We start from the raw sequence: 21,752 nt of genomic DNA, 5'->3' as shown, positions 1-21,752 counted from the left end.
TGTTGGGGCGCCTGGGTGGCTCAGTTGGTTAAGCGGCCGACTTCGGCTCAGGCCATGATCTCACGGTCCGTGAGTTCGAGCCCCACATCAGGCTCTGTGCTGACAGCTCAGAGCCTGGAGCCTGTTTCAGATTCTGTATCTCCCTCTCTCTGACCCTTCCCTGTTCATGCTCTGTCTCTCCCTGTCTCAAAAATAAATAAAACATTAAAAAAATGTTTATTTACTTTTGAGAGAAAGGGGGGGGGCATGAGCAGGGGAGTGGCACAGAGAGGGAGACCCAGAATCTGAAGCAGCCTCCAGGCTCTGGAGCTCTGTCAGCACAGAGCCTGACAAGGGACTCGAACTCGAACTCACAGACTGCAAGATCATGACCTAAGCCTAAGTCAGATGCTTAACCGACTGAGCCACCCAGGCGCCCCTGAGCTGTTTTTAAAATCTACTTTATTATTATTATTTTTTAAGTTTATTTCTTTATTTTGAGAGAAAGAGAGAGAGTGAGCGCACATGAGTGGAGGACGGGCAGAAAGACAGGGAGAGAGAGAATCCCAAGCAGTTTCCCTGCTGTCGGCACAGAGCCTGACGCAGGGCTCAACCTCACAGATCATGACCTGAACTGAAATCAAGAGTCAGACGCATGGCCACTGAGCCAACCAGGTGCTCCTACTGAACTGACTTTTAACACACAATACAATTCTATGAATAAAAGATAGTCTTTTCCATGAATAGTGCTGAAACAATTGGACATTTGCATACAAAATACACATACATGCCTCCATCCACACCTCTTACTTTATAAAAAATATTAACTGAAAGTGGACCCAGGGCCTAAATGTAAAACATAAAATTACCATCTTATGAAAAAAGAAAACACAAGAGAAAATATTCATGAATTACTTTAGAAAAAGAATCATTAGATACAACACTAAGGACTTGACCCATAAGAGAAAAAAAAAAATGAATCAGTTGACCTTGTCATAACTAAAACCTTTTTCTCTATAAGAAATGGTTAAGAAAATGAAAGGCAGAGTGTGGAAAATATCTTCAAATCATAAATCGAACAAAGAATTTATACCCATAATTTAAAAAGAAGTCTCAAACCCAAAAAGAAGAAAACAAATGTCCAGTAAAAAATGGACAAAAGATTTGAATGCTTGTCACCAAGCAGGACATTCAGATCACAAGCATATGAAAAGATGCTCAATGTCCTAAAACACAAGGAGATGCCATTACACATTTATTAGAATGGCTAACAAATGAACACAAACAAACAAGCTGACAATACCAAGCGCTGACAAGGAGGCAGAGTAACTACGAATCTCATATGTTGCTAGAAGGAATGCAAAATGGTAAAGTCACTCTGGAAAACAGTTTAGGAGTTTCTTCTAGTTAAATGTACATTTACCATATGCTCTGCAACCCCACACCTAGTTATTCATTTACCCTAGAGAAATGGAAACTTACATGCACACAAAACCTGTGTTTCAAACATATTACATGTAGAGCAACATTGCTCATAATCACCCAAAACTGGAAACCGCCTGAGTGTTCTTCATGGTTGAATAAATCAACAAATTGCTACAATAAAATACTGCTCAGCAATAAAGAGAAAAAAAAAATATCGGTAAACACTACAACACAGATGCATCACAAATGTATTCTGCTAAGTGAAAGACACCAGACTCAAAAGGTTGCAAGCTATATAATTTCACTTATATCACATTCTGGAAAAGGCAAAACTATACAGACAACAAATAAGTGGTCCCAGGACCTAGACGTGGAGGGAGTATAAGAGAATATTTTGGGGGTGAAAGAGCTGTTCTTTATCTTGATTCTGGTGGTGGTTACATGACTATATATTTCTCAAAACTCACAGAACCACACACACAAAAATTAGTGAATTTTACTTTACATGGATTTTTAAATAATTTCAAAAATGTATACAACCCCCAAATCTGTGTTCAGAGAGCAGGCTGTCTCATCCTGAAGGAGTGAGAATCCTTTCTCAAAAATAAAACAAATCTTAAAAACAGGAAGGGAAAGAAGCAAGAACTTTTTTAGGACTACACTACTCAGAACTCGAAATTGTCAAGGTGTGAAAAGAAGCTGGTGGCTTTTGCACACAACTGTCTGTTTGATTCATCTTGACCTCTCACCTCAGGTTTCAGGGAGGAGAGACGCAATAAAAAAACTTCCAAGCTGTTCTGCCATCTTGGCCCCTCCTCACCTCGGGTTTCCAAAGGAGGAAAACAGCACGATGGAAACAAAAACCTTTGGCATCATACCATGTAATGACCCGTAATCACACCTATATTAGGTCTGCTGCACTTAATCTAACTTAGAGGACGTCTCTCTCACAGGAGGAAGGAATAATCAGGATAATAGTGTCTGAGCAACGCTCACCCAGAACAAGGGCTTCTCTAAGCTCCGTTCTATTCAATTCAAATGCGTCAAAGCTCTCTACTCTACAATTTCCTCTTTAAGCCTACATTTTCATGAAATAGCACCAACCAAAAGTACTGTGCAGAACTTGTGGCAATGTTAACCTTTTAAGTGAAAAGAAATTAGGAACCAGGCTGGAAGAGTATTGCAACAGATGAAGCTACGAATGTGAAAAAAAACCCCAACATGTCGCATTTCAGAAACACCTAGTGGTTAACTTGTGTGAGAGAGTTGGACCCCGCTGCTATATAGTTTTCTGTTTTTCTCTTGTACCTATAAATGGTGGTTCCTGTTGGCTAAAGTCTTCAGTTATACCCGGGAAGACATCTGATTACTAGGCTCAAATCAACAGATATAACTATGCCCAGAGTCTTGAAATCTATACCTATAAGATGTAGTTTACCAGCCTTCGAAGAACCATGGAGCAGAGTTTTACCTGACATCACTTCGTTAATTGGTTAAACCAATTATAATGGTATATAATGATATATACCAATATCTTTAAATAATCAAATGTCTTAGGACTTTTCTGATGTTGCATCAATTCTTGATTGAGGCCTCAGAATTCTACATAATAAATCCAGACAATTCTACCCTGAAAAAGCGTTCATGCACATGATATCAAAAAACCCTCTAAGTCTTAAGAGAACTTCCAATAATATATACAATACAATTGTCCAGATCCATATCATTTCAGCCAAGGAAGGTTGCCAAGAGCACAGCTGTGGCCTTGACTCCTTTGTAAAATAGAAAGTTTAAATGGGTAAATATAAATACCTTCACTCTCTTGAAATACCTAAGATATATTAGTAGTGGGCAAGACAGAGAATTCTAGACATTCAGGCTTTCTGCACACCTGACTGAGGTTGAACCTAGTTGCACTGTATCTGTTTTGTGTGTGTTCCTGGTTGGTTGGTGTCTGTGGAAGGCACAATACAAGGTAAGTGTTAATTATTGCTCAAGTTTAAGGCTCCTATTACAGCATGAAAGAAGCAGGTGAATCACATATTTCTGGATAAAAATCAGATTGTCATAAAACCATTAGACAAATTATGCTAGACGCAAAGTCTCATTGCTGCATCTTCAACATTCTCCATAGACTATTTTGCTTAATTCTGCTTTTTATTCATATTATACAGCAGATGAAGTAAATGTAGCATCCCTTTCTATTTCAAGGGTGAGAACAAATAAAATAATATGTGTGGAAATGTCTTGAAAGGACAATGACACTATATAGATACAAGATAATATTTTCCTTGATAGCCACTGCTGATACTCTCCCAGATACATAGTAAGTTTCCATATAGTAAATCTGACAGCTAGATTGTTATTTCATATCTGTGATGTGTAAAACATTGCTTAAGCCAGTTTAAGCAGTAGTATAAGAATGATGGTCCTGGGAAGTGCTGTGCGCATGTAACAAATAAACACAATAAATTAAATTATCAAAATACACCGTCCACATAAAAATTTGGCTTTTGCAGGAACCATAGAAATGTGATAGAAAATATCTTGAAGATGAAAAAATTTTCAGTCCTTAAACTCTCAGAAAACCATTTCTGCTGAGAATGATTTTGCTGATTATAGTGGGTTTCCTAAGATGATTAGACACAGATGGAAGAGGAAATGAATAGTGATAGCCAATCCAGTGTTTCTACTGTATTAATCATTGAGACAGTAGAATGGTCAAGTTGATTTTTGCCACCTAATACATCTAAAGCATCTAAAAAAAATTAATAATTTTCAATTCATAGATTCTGATTGCCTTACTCATTCTTTCACCGCACTTGTAGTAGCTCTGTTTAATAATTTTTCTTATATTAGGACCCCGTGAAGTGAAGAACAGATATTTCTGTTGAGTCACATCTTTGGGTAGCATTTAGCACAACTGAGGAATTTAGATTATTTTAAACAGCTAGAATTACTAGAACTACATAAGCAGAAAGGTCCCCAAAGTTCATACAGCTTAGCCATTTTTTTGTACACTTGCTATAGGCCAAGCCATGGGCACAGATTATCTCATTTAATCTTTATAGTAGTAATTCTAAGAGGGAAGAATTAACTCCATATTATATATAAGGAATCAGAAACTTAGAGTTTAAGTAAATTTCTCAAGGTCACACAGTTTATAAGTAGTGGATCTGGAATTCTAATAAACATTTGTCTGACTCAAAATACTTGCATCCCCCCTCCATTTCGAATCTCCTTGTCTATATCATATCACCAGTGACAGGGAGGTCATTTCTCTTGATACAGCAAATCTTGAACAGTTCTGGCTGTAAATCTTTCTGATGTCAAATAACTAACTAGAAAAAAATTAATGTGCCATAAAAATTCAAGTTATCATTTGTCATCCGTAACTATATTCTGAGCTTGCTGGAGGGTGGAGGGGCTCTAAACCTACATTTTCCTTTTGAAGGTAATCCTCAAAATCTTAATCATTCTACCATACATTATGGACTTGGCTTTCGTTAAATAACCAAATCCCTTAGGACTTCTCTAATGTTGCATCATTTCTTGATTGAGGTCCCAGAATTCTACATAATCAATCCAGATGATTTTACCCTGAAAAAAGTGTAAGAGAACTTCTAAATGATTCCTGTAGAATATCTTATTCTAATTAGAATTATATTCTGATAGATCTGCATGTATAAATTACATGTAAGATACACCTTTAAGTAGGAGACAGAACTGAACTGTTAATGGGATAATTTAAGCTTATTCAAATGTTACATATGATTATCCCAAGAATTTACCTTGATGATAATTCTTGCTAAGTTACGGTTCCTGTCAGTTCCTACCCAAATGATCCCACCACCACTTCTAATAAGATGTGGTAAAATCACCCGTACAGCATTCCTGTTACATGTACTAGCAGAAGGACATGTGTTCAGTTTCACAAGTATCTATGGCAGGTGATCTAGAACAGAATTTGAGTACCAGAACAGCGTTTTCTGGCCTCATAGGAGATAGAGATAGCACTTCTAATAAATCTGCCTTACCTCTCCGGCTCTCTCCCACTCAGTGCCTTTCTCTGTATTTTTGCTTCTCTCCTGTCACTCCAGGAACACTCGGTTTGACTCCAAGAGTCTCTTCATCCACTTGCTTCTCAGTTTATTTTCATGATCCTTACACCTAAAAAAATGATCTCCCCCATTTGGGGGCTTGGCCAGTGGTTTAGCTTACCCACCAATCTTCAGCAGAGGGGGCTCCAAAATAGCTAATTACAAGTTCCCATGCTACAAAGTAACACCTGGAAATTACGTACTGATTGGAAATTAGCTGATATTTTGTATAGTGAGTTGCTCCAAAAACTTTCTATGTCTTCAAATAAACAATGAGTTGAACAAACTCATTGCATTCAAAAGAGAAACAACCAAGAATAGCAATCAATTAGAAATTTGATTTTTATATATTAAAAAAAAAAGAAATTTGATTTTTAAAGAAAGTCCTTAGTGAAAACGGTAATGCAATGTAACCTCATTATTATGCAGTTCCTTGTTAAACAGAATTCAATCATATTCATGGATAAGTTAATAAATTGGAATCCTGATATGAAATGATTACTATACAATCAAGACATTTGTCCTATTACCCAACACCAGCATATATTGCACATTCAAAAACTGTTAAGTATGTGCTCTGCCAGGCACTGAAGAACGACTTAGCTGTACTTATATTTACACAGGGTTATGGTGTCGATGAACTTGCTTCACATTTCCAAGACCACAACACTGTTCCCATGGAGTGAGAAATCTTATATAGAGACATCTAAATGATATTCACACAAAACTTCGAACTGAATAAATATGGAAATGTAAGAAGAAAAAAGTGTCTTAGTTCCCAAGTTTGAGTGTAAACTATCATAGTTTTTCTTCCCCATTTCCCTCGTAAACCTCTTCCCTAGTAAACAAATAAGATTCACTGAGAAAATAACTAATATTCCAGGTAAATTGTATATAACATGTGTCAATCTATATGTGGAAATATTGATTACAGGATTAGCCATAACATGAAACCTAAGCAAAGACAGTTTAAATGACCAGAGTCCAAACGTAATGGAATGTGTAGGTACTTATGTTCATCAACTTTGCATTGCCAGAGTTAATACATCACACAATAAAAGCCTGATATAACATGCCTATTATGTAAAACATGTCCACATGAGCATGCAGTTTATTTCAGTGTTGCAAGTTCATGGAAAAAATTCCAGTAACTAACCCTCTGTTGGAACCACCCAATGAGTTTAATTATAGACTTGTCTATGAAGACTCCCTACATCAAACACTTGCTTGGAAATCTACTCCACATACTCTAGAAAACTTAAAAACAAACGAGATACTTGATTATTGCTGAGATACTTACAGTAGAAGTTCCTTTTTGCTTGCGGGTTCATCATTTGGGGATGTTCTCATCAGGAGTCATCATGCTTTTGATCTTTAATGCCGTTCTTCCACCAAGGTTTCTCATCCGTAATTTCCAAAACAGAGTCACTTGTACTAACAAGCCATCGTCCCATACTGTTTCCTTTCTTGTGTGAATGTTACCCTGTAGATCAATTTCCTGTCCAAAAACACTCCAAAATGAACAAACGCTGCAAGTGAAACGTGCTACTCAAATACTCTGTTTTCGCAGTTTGGTTCAGGAAGAAATTCCCTGATTGAAATGAGGAACTATATCCCAGTTGTTCCAGGGAGCTTAGAAGACAGACGTTTCTGCCCTATGAAGGAGCATATTAAAATTGCCAGCGTTGTGTATTCTCACTAGTCTGTGGCTTGAGGACTATTGCACACGAAGCATCCATGTACTGTGTGCAGCCTACAGACCCTCCCAATTGCCACGGTAACAATATCCCAACTATATTTTAAAATCAGGCTTAGTATGCTTTGAAGTACATAATGCTTTCCATTCCTGAAAGGACAAAGAGATCTACATTGTCAAAGTTTATTTTTAAGCTCATGTGCTTGCTAAGTGCAGTGGCAAACAGGCTTTCCGTGCCTGTGGTACCATTGCTGGAACTTATTAATGCAAACAGATGAATTGTTGGCTTGCTTCCACGTAGGCTTTTCTTTCTTCCTTTCTTTTTAACCTTATCTAAATTGCATTGATTATAATTTTTTAAAATTGAGAATGCTATCAGTTTTCTGAGCTTGCTTGCTTTAATTTTATCAGTTACAGAAGCAATGTGAGAAAGGCAATTAAGAGGAAGTTTTCAAATAGCTTTTGCTGAGATAAGAAAGTTAGTAATTGGAGGTAGATTCTGCTTCTGGAAGAAGTTTGAGGGACATTTGGAGACAGCAAAAATGACAAGAGCTTTTTTTTTTTTTTAAATAAAGGAGCCAAAGATAAATAATGAAAGGGTAAGAGAGAGAAGAGGGGAGGTAAGGAGAGAGAGAGAGAGAGAGAGAGAGAGAGAGAGAGAGAGAGAGATGCCTTAACTATTAGCAACAATTCTTCATGTATTTTCTTATTGTTGGGAAAGCAAATTGCTCTGGTTTGTATAACCCCCTACCAGTCTGCTCAACCCACCAAAATTAGCCCACATGTCATCTAATACCAGACTAAGACTTGTGGAAACACATTATTGCTCTATTAAAGCCATAACAAAATACAGCTGAGCAGTGAACATTAGGTGGTAGGGTGACCCTGAGGTAATGCAATCCGTATCATGGAATTTCTAGCCCAAATTTTCAACATCTGGTTTTGATATGATAACAAATGTGATAATGTACATTAAATACCAGTATTCGAGTAACATAATCCTTGCATCTGACTAAAACAATGAATGATTTTCAAATCGTTTGAGAGAGAGATATTAGATAGGCAGACACTTAGATTTGTGCATAGCCCCCAGATTCCCCTCCTGGGCACAAACACACACACACATGCATGAATAGCATGCACACTTTCAGTTGACTTTCCAGAAATAAAAGTGGGTTTCTGCCCCTCCTGGCCGTTCTTTTCTGGAACCCCATTGCACAGTTGCTTTAATTTGCTGGAGACTTGGCTGAGAATGGAAGGGAAATGTGAAAAATAACAACGCTAACCGAACCAGGCAGAGATATGAACTCTGACCTTTGCTTCATTAGTGCCGTCTCATGCTATAATCTGATGAAGTACCCAGCCACTGGCAACTTGAAAAATAAACGAAATCAGATTATCCTTATCCTGTTTTAACTTCACAGGAAAGACTTTCTATGTTTCAAATCCAAATATTACCCTGTTATTAGATGTCCAATAATTCAGTGCCCTAAATGTTGCCAGAGTCCAGAAGTTAAGATCCCCTTAAATCAGCACCTTAGAATGAGACCCATTGGTGGAAAAGTACTAATGCATGAGCACCTGCCGATCTTTTATGTTTGCATGTGAGAAGGTTGACACAGTGACCTGGAGGTCAGAGAAGGTGTGTGGAAGCTGCAGTGATCAAAGTGAAGTTGGGAATGATGAATGGTTGATGAGCATGGGGTTAGGAGATAAGGAAGAGGCCAATGTTGATTGAGGGCTTTTGTATTTTGGAAAAGAAAGCTTGTATAGTGGCGTATTGTGCAACCCATTTCCGTTTATCAAACACCTACTCTGCCCCTAGGCACTGTGCTAAGAACACAAGTTTGTATGTTAAATGCATTAATAGAAATTTGTACAAAGCAGAGAGGTAGCAAAGATGAGGGAGTTGTTAATTATGTTTGGCAAGATAAAGGTTGATGTCTGAGCTGCGTTTGGGAGATGATTGGAATTTGCTAAGCAGACAACAGGTGGTAGGACGTTCCAGACAGTGGAATCAGCATGTGCAATAGTAAAATAGCAAAATTATTGTCAAAAACACAAATGATGTGCATTACCAGATTTTAACATTCCAGTGAAATCTCAGAATGGACAAGATGATTTTGGTCCAGGTTTGTCCCCCCTTACGTGACCACGTGAGCTATCTCAAGGGAGAAACTACGTCTTGTGCACTGTAGTATCACCTACATTCCTGTCACATAATGAACTGACTGATGAACAAATTGCTTTACCACTCCACGCCAGCAAAGACTTTACGGTATGAGTACATCTTGCCCCACTGGTATTCTGTACTCTGTCTCTTCTCCCAGTAAGAAGTCTCATTCAAAGTGTGTTTGAACACGAGGAACATTGAGAATTTATTCAGTCCCTTGTTTCTTCCTGATGTTCAAAGCTTCATGAGTCAGGTGAATGGTATTTGAAGGAGTTGGCAGAAAATAAAAACCCCAAGTGCTCTTTCTTGGTTCGAGCCAAACCCAAACCTTTTCAAAGGCGTGAAAACATGCAGCCACATTGGTTTGGTTTTCCTTTCCTGGGCCATTCTTCTTCCTGGTGCTGGCCAGCACCACACAGAAGTCTTGCGACATGAGCCACTTCCACGGAATTTAAAATTCTGCCAAAAACAAGAGGGATTGGAAATTTCGTGAGAATGGTTATTCTTAGGAGATTTCCATCCCAGATTCCTAACTTGTGTGGCTCAGATAAGCATCTAAAATACACTGCCAAACCTTCTGCGGTCCCCAATGCACTTATTTCTACTCACATTTCTGCATAGAGACCTCAAAGTTACAGTGAATGCAATGGTTTGTTGGGAAATTTCTTCTGTATGTCAGCCCAAGGTCCCCTACCTATGTAGAAATGGGTTTGGAATGCCATTTACAACACAAACATTGGGTTTGAATGTCTCCAGAACGTGTTCAATTTTTAGATGAGACATGTTTACATTTTCCCGAAGCCAAACAGCCGATCCCAAAGCAACCCTTCAACTATTTTCTATTTTTTTTTTGTTTCTGAGCAACTTCAAAATATAGTAAGAATATTTTTTTCTTAGCATATTATTAAGTGTGTAACTATTCAAGCTCTTCCCATAGGCTCATTTTTAAAAACATTTTATTTATTTTTGAGAGAGAAAGCATGAGCAGGGGAGGGGCAGGGGTCCAGAGGATCTGAAGTGGACTCCATGCTGTTGGACACTCAACCAGCTGAACCGCCCAGGCACCTCATAGTCTCATTCTTCATGAGAAGACTACATCATAAATTCAGCACAAATCTCACCGACTGGGACACTGTATCAGTTAGCCATTGCTGTGTACCACACCTACTCCAAAACTCAGTGGCTTAAAACACTAGGCATTTATTATTAACCATTGTATAGTTGAGCATGACAATGTTGGTCTCATCTGGGCTCATTGGTGCATCAGCTGCAAGTCAAGTCAGGTAAGTGGCTCTGTGATCTTGGCTGGGTTCTTTAATGTATTTTAGGGCCAGTTGACTGCAGGCTGATATGGAATAGCTTCAGCTTCAGCTGGGACAAGTGAGATCTCCTCATGTCCTCACTTGTACATATATTTTGTGTCCCCCTACGAGGCTAGCCTAGATATGTTCTCAGGCCAACTTGAGTATGTTTTCAAGGCAATCGGAGGCAAGAAAGGAAGTGGAAATGTACAAGTGCATTTTTAAAGGCTCTGTTTAGGTCACCTTGTTAAGGTCACATTGGCCAAAGCAAGATACAAGGCAAGCCTGGACTTGGTGTTGGGGGACATCCACTGCCAAAGGATGTGGGTACAGGGACGCATTGAAAACTGGGGCCATCTGTGCAATCCATCTATCACAGGCACACTGAAAGTAACAAGTCAGTCATACTTAGTCACTTGGATGGATATCAGGGTGCCTCAACCTGTAGGAGTTGTAGAGTTCACTTTCAGTACCAAGGAAGAGGAAGGAAACCAAACCAATTAGAGTAGGTGTAAAGTGTCCCAAGAAAGAAAAGGCAACACATCAAAATGGCACCTGTGTCAGAGGAAGAGCTGGAGGTATGGCCAGAGACAGCAATGAGGAGCACAGAAAAGCCAAATAAAACCACCGAGCATGGTGAAACCAAAGTCAGCAAACACTAATAACAAGTTGAAAGCTGAACACTTGGGTGACATCTCTCTGGAGTAATTTTCTTGAAGACAGCTATTTGAGTAGGAGAGGAGTTACAAATGCAGTTGCCTACAGAAGACAAGAATGATTAGCATGGACATAGTGGGAGTGAGGAAACGGGAGAGTACCCAGCATCAAGGGTACACTTGCATCAAGGTGAGGACCCTTCCAGCCAATAGACACTTCTTGGCCAACACTTTTAGCCTTGCAAGACTGAACACCTAGTTTGGCCATATATTAAAATATTATGCAAATGTCCTGATTTTTAAAACCTTTTGAAAAATATCTTCAGGCACGATTTACCCCCACAGGCCACTAGTTTGCAATTCTAGATGTAGAGGTTTTATTTCCATGGGGCAATCTTCATCTATCTTAAAGAGCCTCTCCAAATTCATGTATTCAGGGCCTACATTAACAAATTAGAACAAATGACTTGCAATTAGAGTATAAATAACTAACACATAAATGACTGAATCATTCTAGAGTACCAAACACACAGTTAAAGGGCTCCCAAAGATATTTTTATCTCCCGAAAGCTTGTGTTTCAAGAGTTTGTATTCATCCATATTCTGTATGGAAGTCTAATGGGTACTTCCAGAATCTCACTCCAAAGTTAATTGCCCCTTATTTTTATTTTTATTTATTTAAAAAAAATTTTTTTAAGGCTTATTTATTTTTGAGAGAGAGTGAGAGAGAACGAGAGGCAGAGGGGCAGAGAGAGAAGGAGAAACAGAATCTGAAGCAGGCTCCAGGCTCTGAGCTGTCAGCACAGAGCCCGACATGGGGCTCGAACTCACAGAGTGCAAGATCACGACCCGAGCTAAAGTCAGAGGCTTAACTGACTGAGCCACCCAGGTGCCCCATTTGCCCCTTATTTTTAAAATCAACTTATCCAGGGGCACTTGGGTGGCTCAGTCGGTTGAGCCTCTGACTTCAGCTCAGGTCATGATCTTGCACCTCGTGAGTTTAAGCCCTGGGTCGGGCTCTGTGCTGACAGCTCGGAGCCTGGAGCCTGCTTCTGCTTCTGCTTCTGTGTCTCCCTCTCTCTCTGCCCCTAATGCACTTGCATTCTGTCTCTGTCTCTCTCAAAAATAAATAAACATTAAAAAAATTTTTTAAGTCAACTTATCCATGACACTTCCTTACATAATAACTTTCTGTTATAAGTATATTGGTCTAATAATTTTATTTTGATCCCCCACATTATTGATTTCTGGAATGCACTTTTTCATATACAGATCTCTTTCTATGGCATCTAGAAAATAGATTTACAATTGAGCACTTACAATACTCAGTTTTATTTACTTGGAAGATGATTATCCACACTGCAGTTTTCTGGAATTCAAGTTTATTGATTCAGCTTCTCCACTTGCATTGTTGGCTTCTTACCTCTTTTTGTTTACTTCTATAGTCAGCCTGGAGTGAAGATATTTGAAATCCAAAGACCTAACTATTTCTTTTGCTTGGGAAGACATCTCTTCCTAGGCATCTGATTCTTGGACACTTTTGGAGGACTATCTTGTCTATTTCCAGATAAACATGATTTGACTGCAAGTGGAACACGATTTGACGGCAAGATTTGCCAAGGGCAGAAGAGGGGAGTAGAGATAAAAGTGGTTTTCTTTAGCTTCCTGAGCCAAGTCTCCTAAATACATCTTCATTACTCCCTTTTCAGACTTACTTGGATTTTAGCAAATACAAACACCCATTCCAAAGCTCACCATATTTCTAAATTCTATTCCATTTAAGCTTATATATATCTTTTTTTCCCCTCTTTCAATGCAGAAATCTGAGAATGCATTATACTGTATATTATGTTGATACTATTACTGTGTCTGGATACAAAATTTGTGTTGCATTATATACATCTTAAGCTCCTATCTATATTCTCTTGGCCCTACCTGTTTCCCAGACCCTCAGCAACTTCCTCCATCTCAGCTGCTGATGAATCTAGGAGTCTGAAGCATGATTTCATATCTGAGGCCAAACAAGCAACACGTCCAGAGTCCCTGATTCCTCCCACTATTTCCAGGCTGAGAATCCAGAAGTACGTATCTCGTGGAGAGGGATCTGGCTTCCCCAAAGCTGCCAAAGGGACCAGGCGATAGAACTTCTTAAGTATTGATGAGTCAACTCCCATGAAACAAACTTTGACCAATTAGAAGCAGAAGATGAAAGATTGCTGGCAGATAAATGTCATCACACTTCTTCCCCCGGATGGGCTTTTAGATGCGGGATTTTGCCATGCTGTCTTTCCAAACAATGCCACACGTGGTCAAGCAGGTGCACAGCTGATGGGATGACTGTCTCTTTGTGGCTCTTTGTGAAGCAGTGGTCAGCATGCTAACCATCTTCTTGCATTTGCTTCCCACTATTCTCTGCCATACTTCTTTTTTCTCACTCTGGTTACCCTGGGACGTTCTTCCCAATGAAGTATTAGCCTGTAAAGCTTGTGTCAAGCTTAATTTTCAAGGGAACCCAGGGTGAGACATCTGTGTATGTGTATGTGTGTATAATTATATATATTAATACAAATGCAGTTCATATAGTTATATGTAGTTATATAGAGCTATATATGATTTATCATATGTATAATCATTTATTTACCTTTACTACTCCATAGAAAATGCCCTACCACATAAACTCCTTAAGAACTATATGATGACATTATGACACGAGGTATTAATATAAAGAATTTACGAATCCCAGAGGTTTCTTTAGGGTTTTGTTCTGTTTTTTTTTTTAATTTTTAAAAAATTTTTTATTTTTTTTTTGCTAGTGGAAAAAAGCTTTACACAAAGTAATGTACATGAACTTTGTAAGGTGTCAGCCATAAACTTTGGGAAATGATCAGTAACAACACTGAACCTTCAGGAAAGTAGGGTTTGAGACTCTAGAAATCATATGTAAATGAGATGAGCACCTTAAAGACTTTAGGCTTCAAATATTTTTTCTCTTAAATGTTGTGAGGCCTGAAACTGAAGCTCTGCTTTAGTCCCTCAGCTAATAGCAGAAACATATTTTAAAACAAATGTCCACACGGTGGTTCCTTACATGTATGCTAGTTTATGTCGTCTTGGGTGGATGATAAGGTTAACTTGTAATGCCATTTGTAGTAGGTTTTCACAACATAATGAAACAATACAGACTTTTTAAATGATTTTGCTTTCATCCTTCTGATCGCTCAATTCTAAGCAAAGGCATGCGTATTCTAAATAAAGGAAATGTCCCCAGAGGCATCAACCCCCTCACTTCCAGGTATAAAGGAAAGTTGGATGAGAGCAGGCTTCCACCACTGGCTGTAGAAAAAGAAGATGCTGTTGTCATGAGATTACCTGAAACCCACATGGATGTGAGGCTAAAAAAGGACATGAATACAGGTATCAGAGATGCCATTTTAGTTGTTAAAAAGCAGGGCCAGTTTTCAGCATTCTTCTATTTAATATAGTATATAATTTAAATTTTAGTGTAGTTCCAATGTTTGCTGGACCCACTTTCCTAACAAATCTTATTGAAGTTAACCTTAAATCCAATGCCATACCTTTGCAAGAGCCCAAAAACCATCTGGCCTAGCCTTCTGCAGATTCCTGACAGTTGACATCCTTAAGTATCTCCATTTCTTGGCCGACTGCCTAGAGTTGCAAAGACCAACCTCTACACCAGTTTCCACTGAAGCACTATATGAGTTGAGTCGATTCAAGCCTTAAGGGATCAGGAGAGAGGCATAGGTCACATGGCCCCACAGACTGCCATCTTGCCCACTAGGCTCCACACGTTCCCTCTCATTCCATGCCTTGAAGCCAGCTCACAAATGCATCTCGTTTTCTCTCTCACACAGAAGAGGCCCATCCGTACGTAGTTCTTAGCAGCTTCGCTTTTCCTACAAAAATTGACCCTGTGCCTGTAGGGTTTTCATATAAGCTACTACTTTTTTCCTTCATGTCATTAAATAAGAATATAAAATTTTTTGAACTATGTGAACTCAATAAAACTATGAAAAAAAATGTGGTCATAAATATTTTATTTTTCCTGAACCATCCCTTGCACAAAATGTAGTATCCATGGTGGACTAGCTCGATTCCCCCTTTTGAATGCTTACATAACCCAAAGTCATTTTTTCCCCTTTAAAGTTGTTATACTTATATTTTCCCCTTTATTTTTATGATATTTGGTTAGTGTGTGGCTCTTCCCTCTAGGATGTAAACTCCAAGAGCATAGCAACCAAGTCTAGTCTTGCGTGGTACTGAGTCATCAGTACCTGGTACTTCACCTGGCACAAAAGCAGATGATCAACTCATTTGTTCAATGAGTGAATGAGTGAAATTATATCTGCAGACTTATTACTTTCATCTTGCATATGTGGAAGAGAGATTATAGAGAAAAACAAAAACCAAAGGTCCAGAAGTGCAATGTCTTGCCCAAGTTCACACAACTAATTGATAGCAGTGTTTTAACAACTTTGTCATTCCTGTCCCTCAGCCTCCTTGCAATTTTAGACTGTAAATTCATTGTCATGTTGCCTAATGGAAGCACTATTATAAATCTAGTGTTTTCTCTCAGACTTACGTGTTTGAAGAAATATCAAAGAAATCTGGTCTCAGGATTCCCTGATTTTTTTTTTTTTTTTTGGTAGTTTTATGGTTTTATGAACACAAATATGACGTGCACATAAGCTGTCTATTTATTTTCTTTGCTGTGCGGCCTGGGATTGCTGACTCTGAGGGCCCGCGGGGCTGCTCTTTCCACAGCGGCTTTTCGGTTCTTGGAGGAGACGCTGTGAGCAATCTGCACAGTAAGGTTTATTGCACATCAGCAGCACTTCAAGCTCCTTGACGTTGAAGGCTAGGAAGTTCCGGAAGCCACCGGGCAGCTGTGCTTTGTTTCTCTGTTGCTCCTGTAACCAGTGCTGGGCATCAAGATCTGGCCCTTGAATCTTCCGGACACTCTGAATAGTCACTGCTTCTGGGTTTCTGCCAGTTGCACGTAACTTTGACATATCGATTGGACTGGTGCGGCATGAACTTCTTGGTCCTCTTTTTAATGACCTTGGGCTGGGGCGCCTGGGTGGCGCAGTCGGTTAAGCGTCCGACTTCAGCCAGGTCACGATCTCGCGGTCCGTGAGTTCGAGTCCCGCATCAGGCTCTGGGCTGATGGCTCAGAGCCTGGAGCCTGTTTCCGATTCTGTGTCTCCCTCTCTCTCTCTGCGCCTCCCCCATTCATGCTCTGTCTCTCTCTGTCCCAAAAATAAATAAACGTTGAAAAAAAAAAATAAAAATTTAATGACCTTGGGCTTCACCGGAGGTCTGGGGGCGGCCACGTGCACAGACAGCTCAGAGGAAGGAGGATTCCCTGACTCTTATTTTCCTGTTGGGAGATAACCAATGAGCTTATGTCTTATGCTGAAAAAATGGTGTTTGGGGCCTATCCCTCCCACCCCTGCTTTTAGAACTCGGTACTTTAAAAAGCCTCTGTTATTTCCACTGGAGCTTTTAGTGATTGAGAGTCACTCTTCAGATACACCAACACCCACCAATAGCTGAGTTTCCACTTCTCAAGAACACATGGAACAAACTGGTGCAGGTGGACAAGCACTCTTCAGGTCTGGTAAAAACAACTCCTTAGGGCTGTCAGCCCCCTCTGGGACTTCAAAGAGCCCCAGAAATTCATGTAAAAGCAAAAGGAGAGCAAAAACATCTTACCTTATTTCAACACATCTTAAAAGAAGTTGGATTGAAATATAAATTTCTCCTTGGAGCCTGGGGATAGACACATTTATTTTTGTATTGTTTTCTAGTCTAAATATATAGGTGGAGTTGCCAGGGTGGGTAGCTTAGGAGCTCAAAGAGGGAAAGCCTGCAGTTCCAGGGCCCATGTGGAGTCTGCTTCTGCAGGCAAGGTTTGAGAAGAGGAGAGGGAAGTCAGAAGTTGTCAGCCGAGAGGCTGTAAGTCAAATCTATGTCATTATCCAAGTATTACACAATTTATTTTAAGATAGAGACTGCAAATACGAAAGCCCTCTCACATTTTTTTGCCCTTGATGTATTTCCCAAAGACTTTTATATGTATCATTGCCAACATTCACGACGTGCAATAAAACTTCACTATCTCGCACAAAGTAAGGGAAGATCACGCTCCTATAAAGGGTATAGAGATTATATTTGATTAAATGTGTTAGTTATTCTCTGAAAACTTGCTTACACATTTTAAATGGCAAATCTTCTTGAGGACAAACCTCAACAGAGCCCTTGCACCATAAATTCCAAGTTAATGTGGTTAACGTCAATGGCATTTGCTTTGAATAGACATGCAAATAGTCTGGAGCAAGTGATCCCCACCTGTGATCCTACCCTTTATATACAAAACCATTTAGAATTTACTAGATTGCTTGCCTTCCCATGACAATACCACAAGTTATTTCTCATAGGAAAAGGTCATGTTTTAAAGTTTGATAATGATGAGAAATCTATCAGAGCAGAGCAACGTGTGTCTGCTACTGTAGAGGATGGGATAATTTCTCTCCTTCTCTCATTCTCTTTTCTATACTATATTCTGGTTTCCAAACCCAACAGTACTTTAAAAACAAAGACTATAAGGGCCCTGCTTTGTAACTTGTTCCATATGTTTGACATGCTTCATAAAATAATTCCACATTAGTTTCCCTAGCCTAGTGTTTGGATCGTGACATCTGTTTTTTCCTATGTTTTCATGATTTATTTTGGTGTCCATGTGAACTTGCTCTATAACAGCAAAAGGAATTTGCTTAGATGCCCTTTTCCTAGAATGTCTCCTGGTGCCTTGCAGACCCATCAGACTTCCTATCCAAGGAGATAGTGACACAGCCACTATCAAGCTAACTCTGCCACTATGAACTCACAGAAATCATTTCATTTCTCTGGACCTCAGTTTCCACATCTGTAAAATGGGGATGATAATAATAATAACTATTTATAGGGTTTGGGGGAAGCTTAACTAAATTATTCTATATTTATATTTATAAAGCCCTTTGGTCAGTCCTTGACGTGTAATAAGTGTTGGTCTCTTTAGTTATTAAAGTCAAGGCACAAAGAAAGTTCTCCAAGAGATAGATTCCTCTTCATATAGAACCTCTTGCTGGCCTTCATTTATTCATTCATTCAGCAAAAGGTTATCAGCTACCAAAAGATGAAATCAGCACCAAAGTGGAGTCATATTGGTAACTGGGGCTAAAGGAAGTCAGTAATACTAATCCTATCTTTATGTAAAACGTTGATATGTTGTTCATCACAGATTTTTACATTAATTTTGACGTTTAAAAAATATTGCATTAAAATATTATCTTGATCACTGGTAAAATCTTATTTATCTTGATTACTTGAGTTACCCTTCCCCAGTTCAATTTTATGCTCAAAGCACATGCCTCACTTACCTCACCTCGTCCTGGTCCTGGACAATTGTGAGCCAAACACTCAGTTCCAGTCCTTATGGGGCTAACAATTAAGCGGGAGGAGGGATAGATCTTAACAAAGTTATCACAAAATATGTAAATTCTTTCCATTAAAAATGCAAGAGTTTTATATTATCCCTTAGGCCTGTGGCTGAATGTCAATACATTTTTGAAATGAAGAACTCAAATTTTCAGTCATTCATTTTTCAACAGATGGGTATGAACTGCCTACCATGTGCCAGGCACGGCTCTGGGATCTAGGACAGAGCAAAAGAGACACAAATTTCTACCTCATGGGGTTTATATCAGAGTGTGGAAGAGAGACAATGAACATCACAGATGAGTAAAATAGACTATATGTTATATAGTGCTGTTATAAAGAGAGAGAAAAATGAAAGGGAGAAAGAAAATGGAAAGATGATTTAATGTTAGATAAGAATCACCAAATTGTGACCTTTGAGTAATGAGGGTGCGGGGGGTGGAGGGGGCAGTGAGAGAGAGAGGGAGTGAGTCAGATACCTGGAGGAAAACAGTCCGGACAAAGAGAGTGGCTAGTGCAGGGCAGAGACCCTGAAGTGGAAACGTGCGTGAAGAAAATAGTAAAGAGGATGGCGTTGGAAGGAGAGACTGAGCAGGAATTTAGATCAAGAAGGTAATGGAGGACTGATTATGGAGGACCTTTTACATCATCGCAAGCCCTTTCTTTTGCACTCTGACTTAGAGGGGGAATCACCGAAGGCATTTGAGTAAAGGAGTGGTGAGGTCTGACTCAGGTTTGGCAGGATCAGTCCAGGGCTGTGCTGAGGATGGACTCACGGAGAACCAGAGAGGAAATGGAACCAGCTGGGAGCCTACTACACAATCCAGGTGACACATGATGGCAGCTTGAAGCAGGATGGCAGCAGTGGAGAGGACGTTAGGCAGTGAAATTCTGGATGTATTTTGGAAGTAGACCCAACAGGTTTTGCTGTTGTTGATTTGGATGTGGCACAAGGGAGAAGGAGGAGCCAAGGATCACTTGAGATTTTTGGCCTAAGCAACTGGAAGAATGGGGTTACCATCAGCTGAAAAAGTAAAGACTGTAAAGAAGTAGGTCTGGGAGGGTGTATGTAGGAGCTTAGTTTTGGACATGTTAGCTTTAAGATGCCAGTAATCAACAAAATGGGTATGGTGAGTAGACATTGGCATATGGGTTTGAACTCCAGAATTCAGGGTATTGATCTAGTACTCAGGTATAGGAGAAGGTACTAGCAAAGGAGACAGAGCTGGAGGCAATCAAGAGAGTGTGGTGGCTTGACTTCAAGGGAAGAGAGTAGTCTGGGAAGCAGGTGTGACTGACCATTGGAAACTGCTGACAGGTCAATAAAATGAGGATTAAACACTGCTCCCTGGAGTTAGTTAGCAAGGCAAAGTGACCTTGATAGGAGCACTTTTAGTTGAGCAGTGTCAGTAAAAGCCTGACTCACTGAGTTTGAAAGAAAAACAAAGGAGAATTATTTTGAGTTCTGCTGTAAAAGGAAGGTGAGACGTGGGGCAATGACTAGAAGGGAGAGGAGGCTCAAGAGTGGGTTTTTTTGGTTTCATTTTGTGTTTTAAAATATGATCTTAGGGGAGCCTGGGTGGCTCAGTCGGTTGAGCGTCTGACTTCGGCTCAGGTCATGATCTCACAGCTCATGAGAGTTTGAGCCCCATGTAGGGCTCTGTGCTGACAGCTCAGAGCCTGGAGCCTATTTCGGATTCTGTGTCTCCCCCTCTCTCTGCCCCTCCCCCACTCGCGCTCTTTCTGTCTCAAAAATAAATAAAAACATTAAAAATAAAATAAAATAAAATAAAATAAAATAAAATAAAATAAAATAAAATAAAATAAAATAAAATAAAATAAAATATGATCTTGTTTGTACATGAGGCAGAAGACAAAGGTTAATGGCAAATAAGAAAGTGTAATGGTAGTAAGTCTGGTCTGATGAGCTGTGCATGGGCGTGTGTGTGTGCACGCGTGCACGTGTGCCCGTGTGTTGTGAGAGGAGGGAGAAATAGTGGCCTATGGGAGGCAAAGAGGAATAAGGAAGAAAACAGTCCATGGTTACTCCAAGCCAGCCGTCCAAGGAATGCAACTGGAGAACAGCTTCCACTTGGGAGGGCTACAAAGGAGCATCTCCCTCTGGGGAGCCAGATTAGATCAGAGCCAGCCTTCTCAAACCTTAGCACACATCCAAATCATCTGGAAGACTTGTTAAAGCACTAATTTCAGAGCCCTACCCAAAGAGTTTCTGATTTGGCAGATGGGGGAGGAGGGCGGTGTCTGAGAATTGGCATTTTTAACAGGTTCCAGGTGATGCTGAGTCTGCTCTTCCTGGGAGACCCAGTCCACTGACTTAGCCCAGGAAAGTGAAAGTAATGTTGACAGAAGAGGCTCTTTAACTCAGTGGCTTTTAAAATTTGAAAGCAGCTACAGCTTGGTCCATGTGAAATTAACTCCAATTTCCCCTGATTTTTAAAACAAGTTTTACAAATTCATTACTAAACACAATTCTATTTTCCATGTTCCTTTCTATTATTTATTAGAATGTCCATTTCAAATAGTATAGATGTAATTACATTATTGCAGGTTGAGAAATATAATCTTAATTATATTTCTAGCATTTTTTAGCCCCCTTTCATCTCTTCCTTTGAATCTATTCCATCCATCTTGAAAACATTGTACTTGGAGCCTACTTATTATTAATTCATTCATGTATTCAACAGATACTTACTGAGCATGTACTATCAGGCATCCCTGTAACACTCAGACTGCAGCAATGAACAGAACACCCTGGTCTTTGGAAAGCTACATTCCAGTTCAAAGAGAGACATGGCACAAAAACAGACACTCAGATCAATGGAACAGAATAGAGAACCCAGAAATGGACCCACAAACGTATGGCCAACTAATCTTTGGCAAAGCAGGAAAGAATATCCAATGGAA

General features: G+C 39.6%; 1 protein-coding gene across 1 annotated transcript in view; it reads right to left on the bottom strand.

The window, feature by feature from the left end:
- KCNK2 (potassium two pore domain channel subfamily K member 2) overlaps nt 1–7,420 on the bottom strand; it is a 194,956-nt gene extending 187,536 nt beyond the window's left edge. Inside the window, exon 1 of the mRNA XM_045452542.1 lies at nt 6,805–7,420. Within this exon, the coding sequence (XP_045308498.1) occupies nt 6,805–6,838 (34 nt within the window). The 5' untranslated portion in view covers nt 6,839–7,420. The remainder of the gene's footprint in view (nt 1–6,804) is intronic.
- Between the last annotated feature and the right edge of the window lie 14,332 nt (nt 7,421–21,752).

Source organism: Leopardus geoffroyi, chromosome C3, assembly GCF_018350155.1.
Source record: "Leopardus geoffroyi isolate Oge1 chromosome C3, O.geoffroyi_Oge1_pat1.0, whole genome shotgun sequence".
Lineage (NCBI taxonomy): Eukaryota > Metazoa > Chordata > Mammalia > Carnivora > Felidae > Leopardus > Leopardus geoffroyi.
This window is presented reverse-complemented; position numbering and strand designations above follow the sequence as displayed.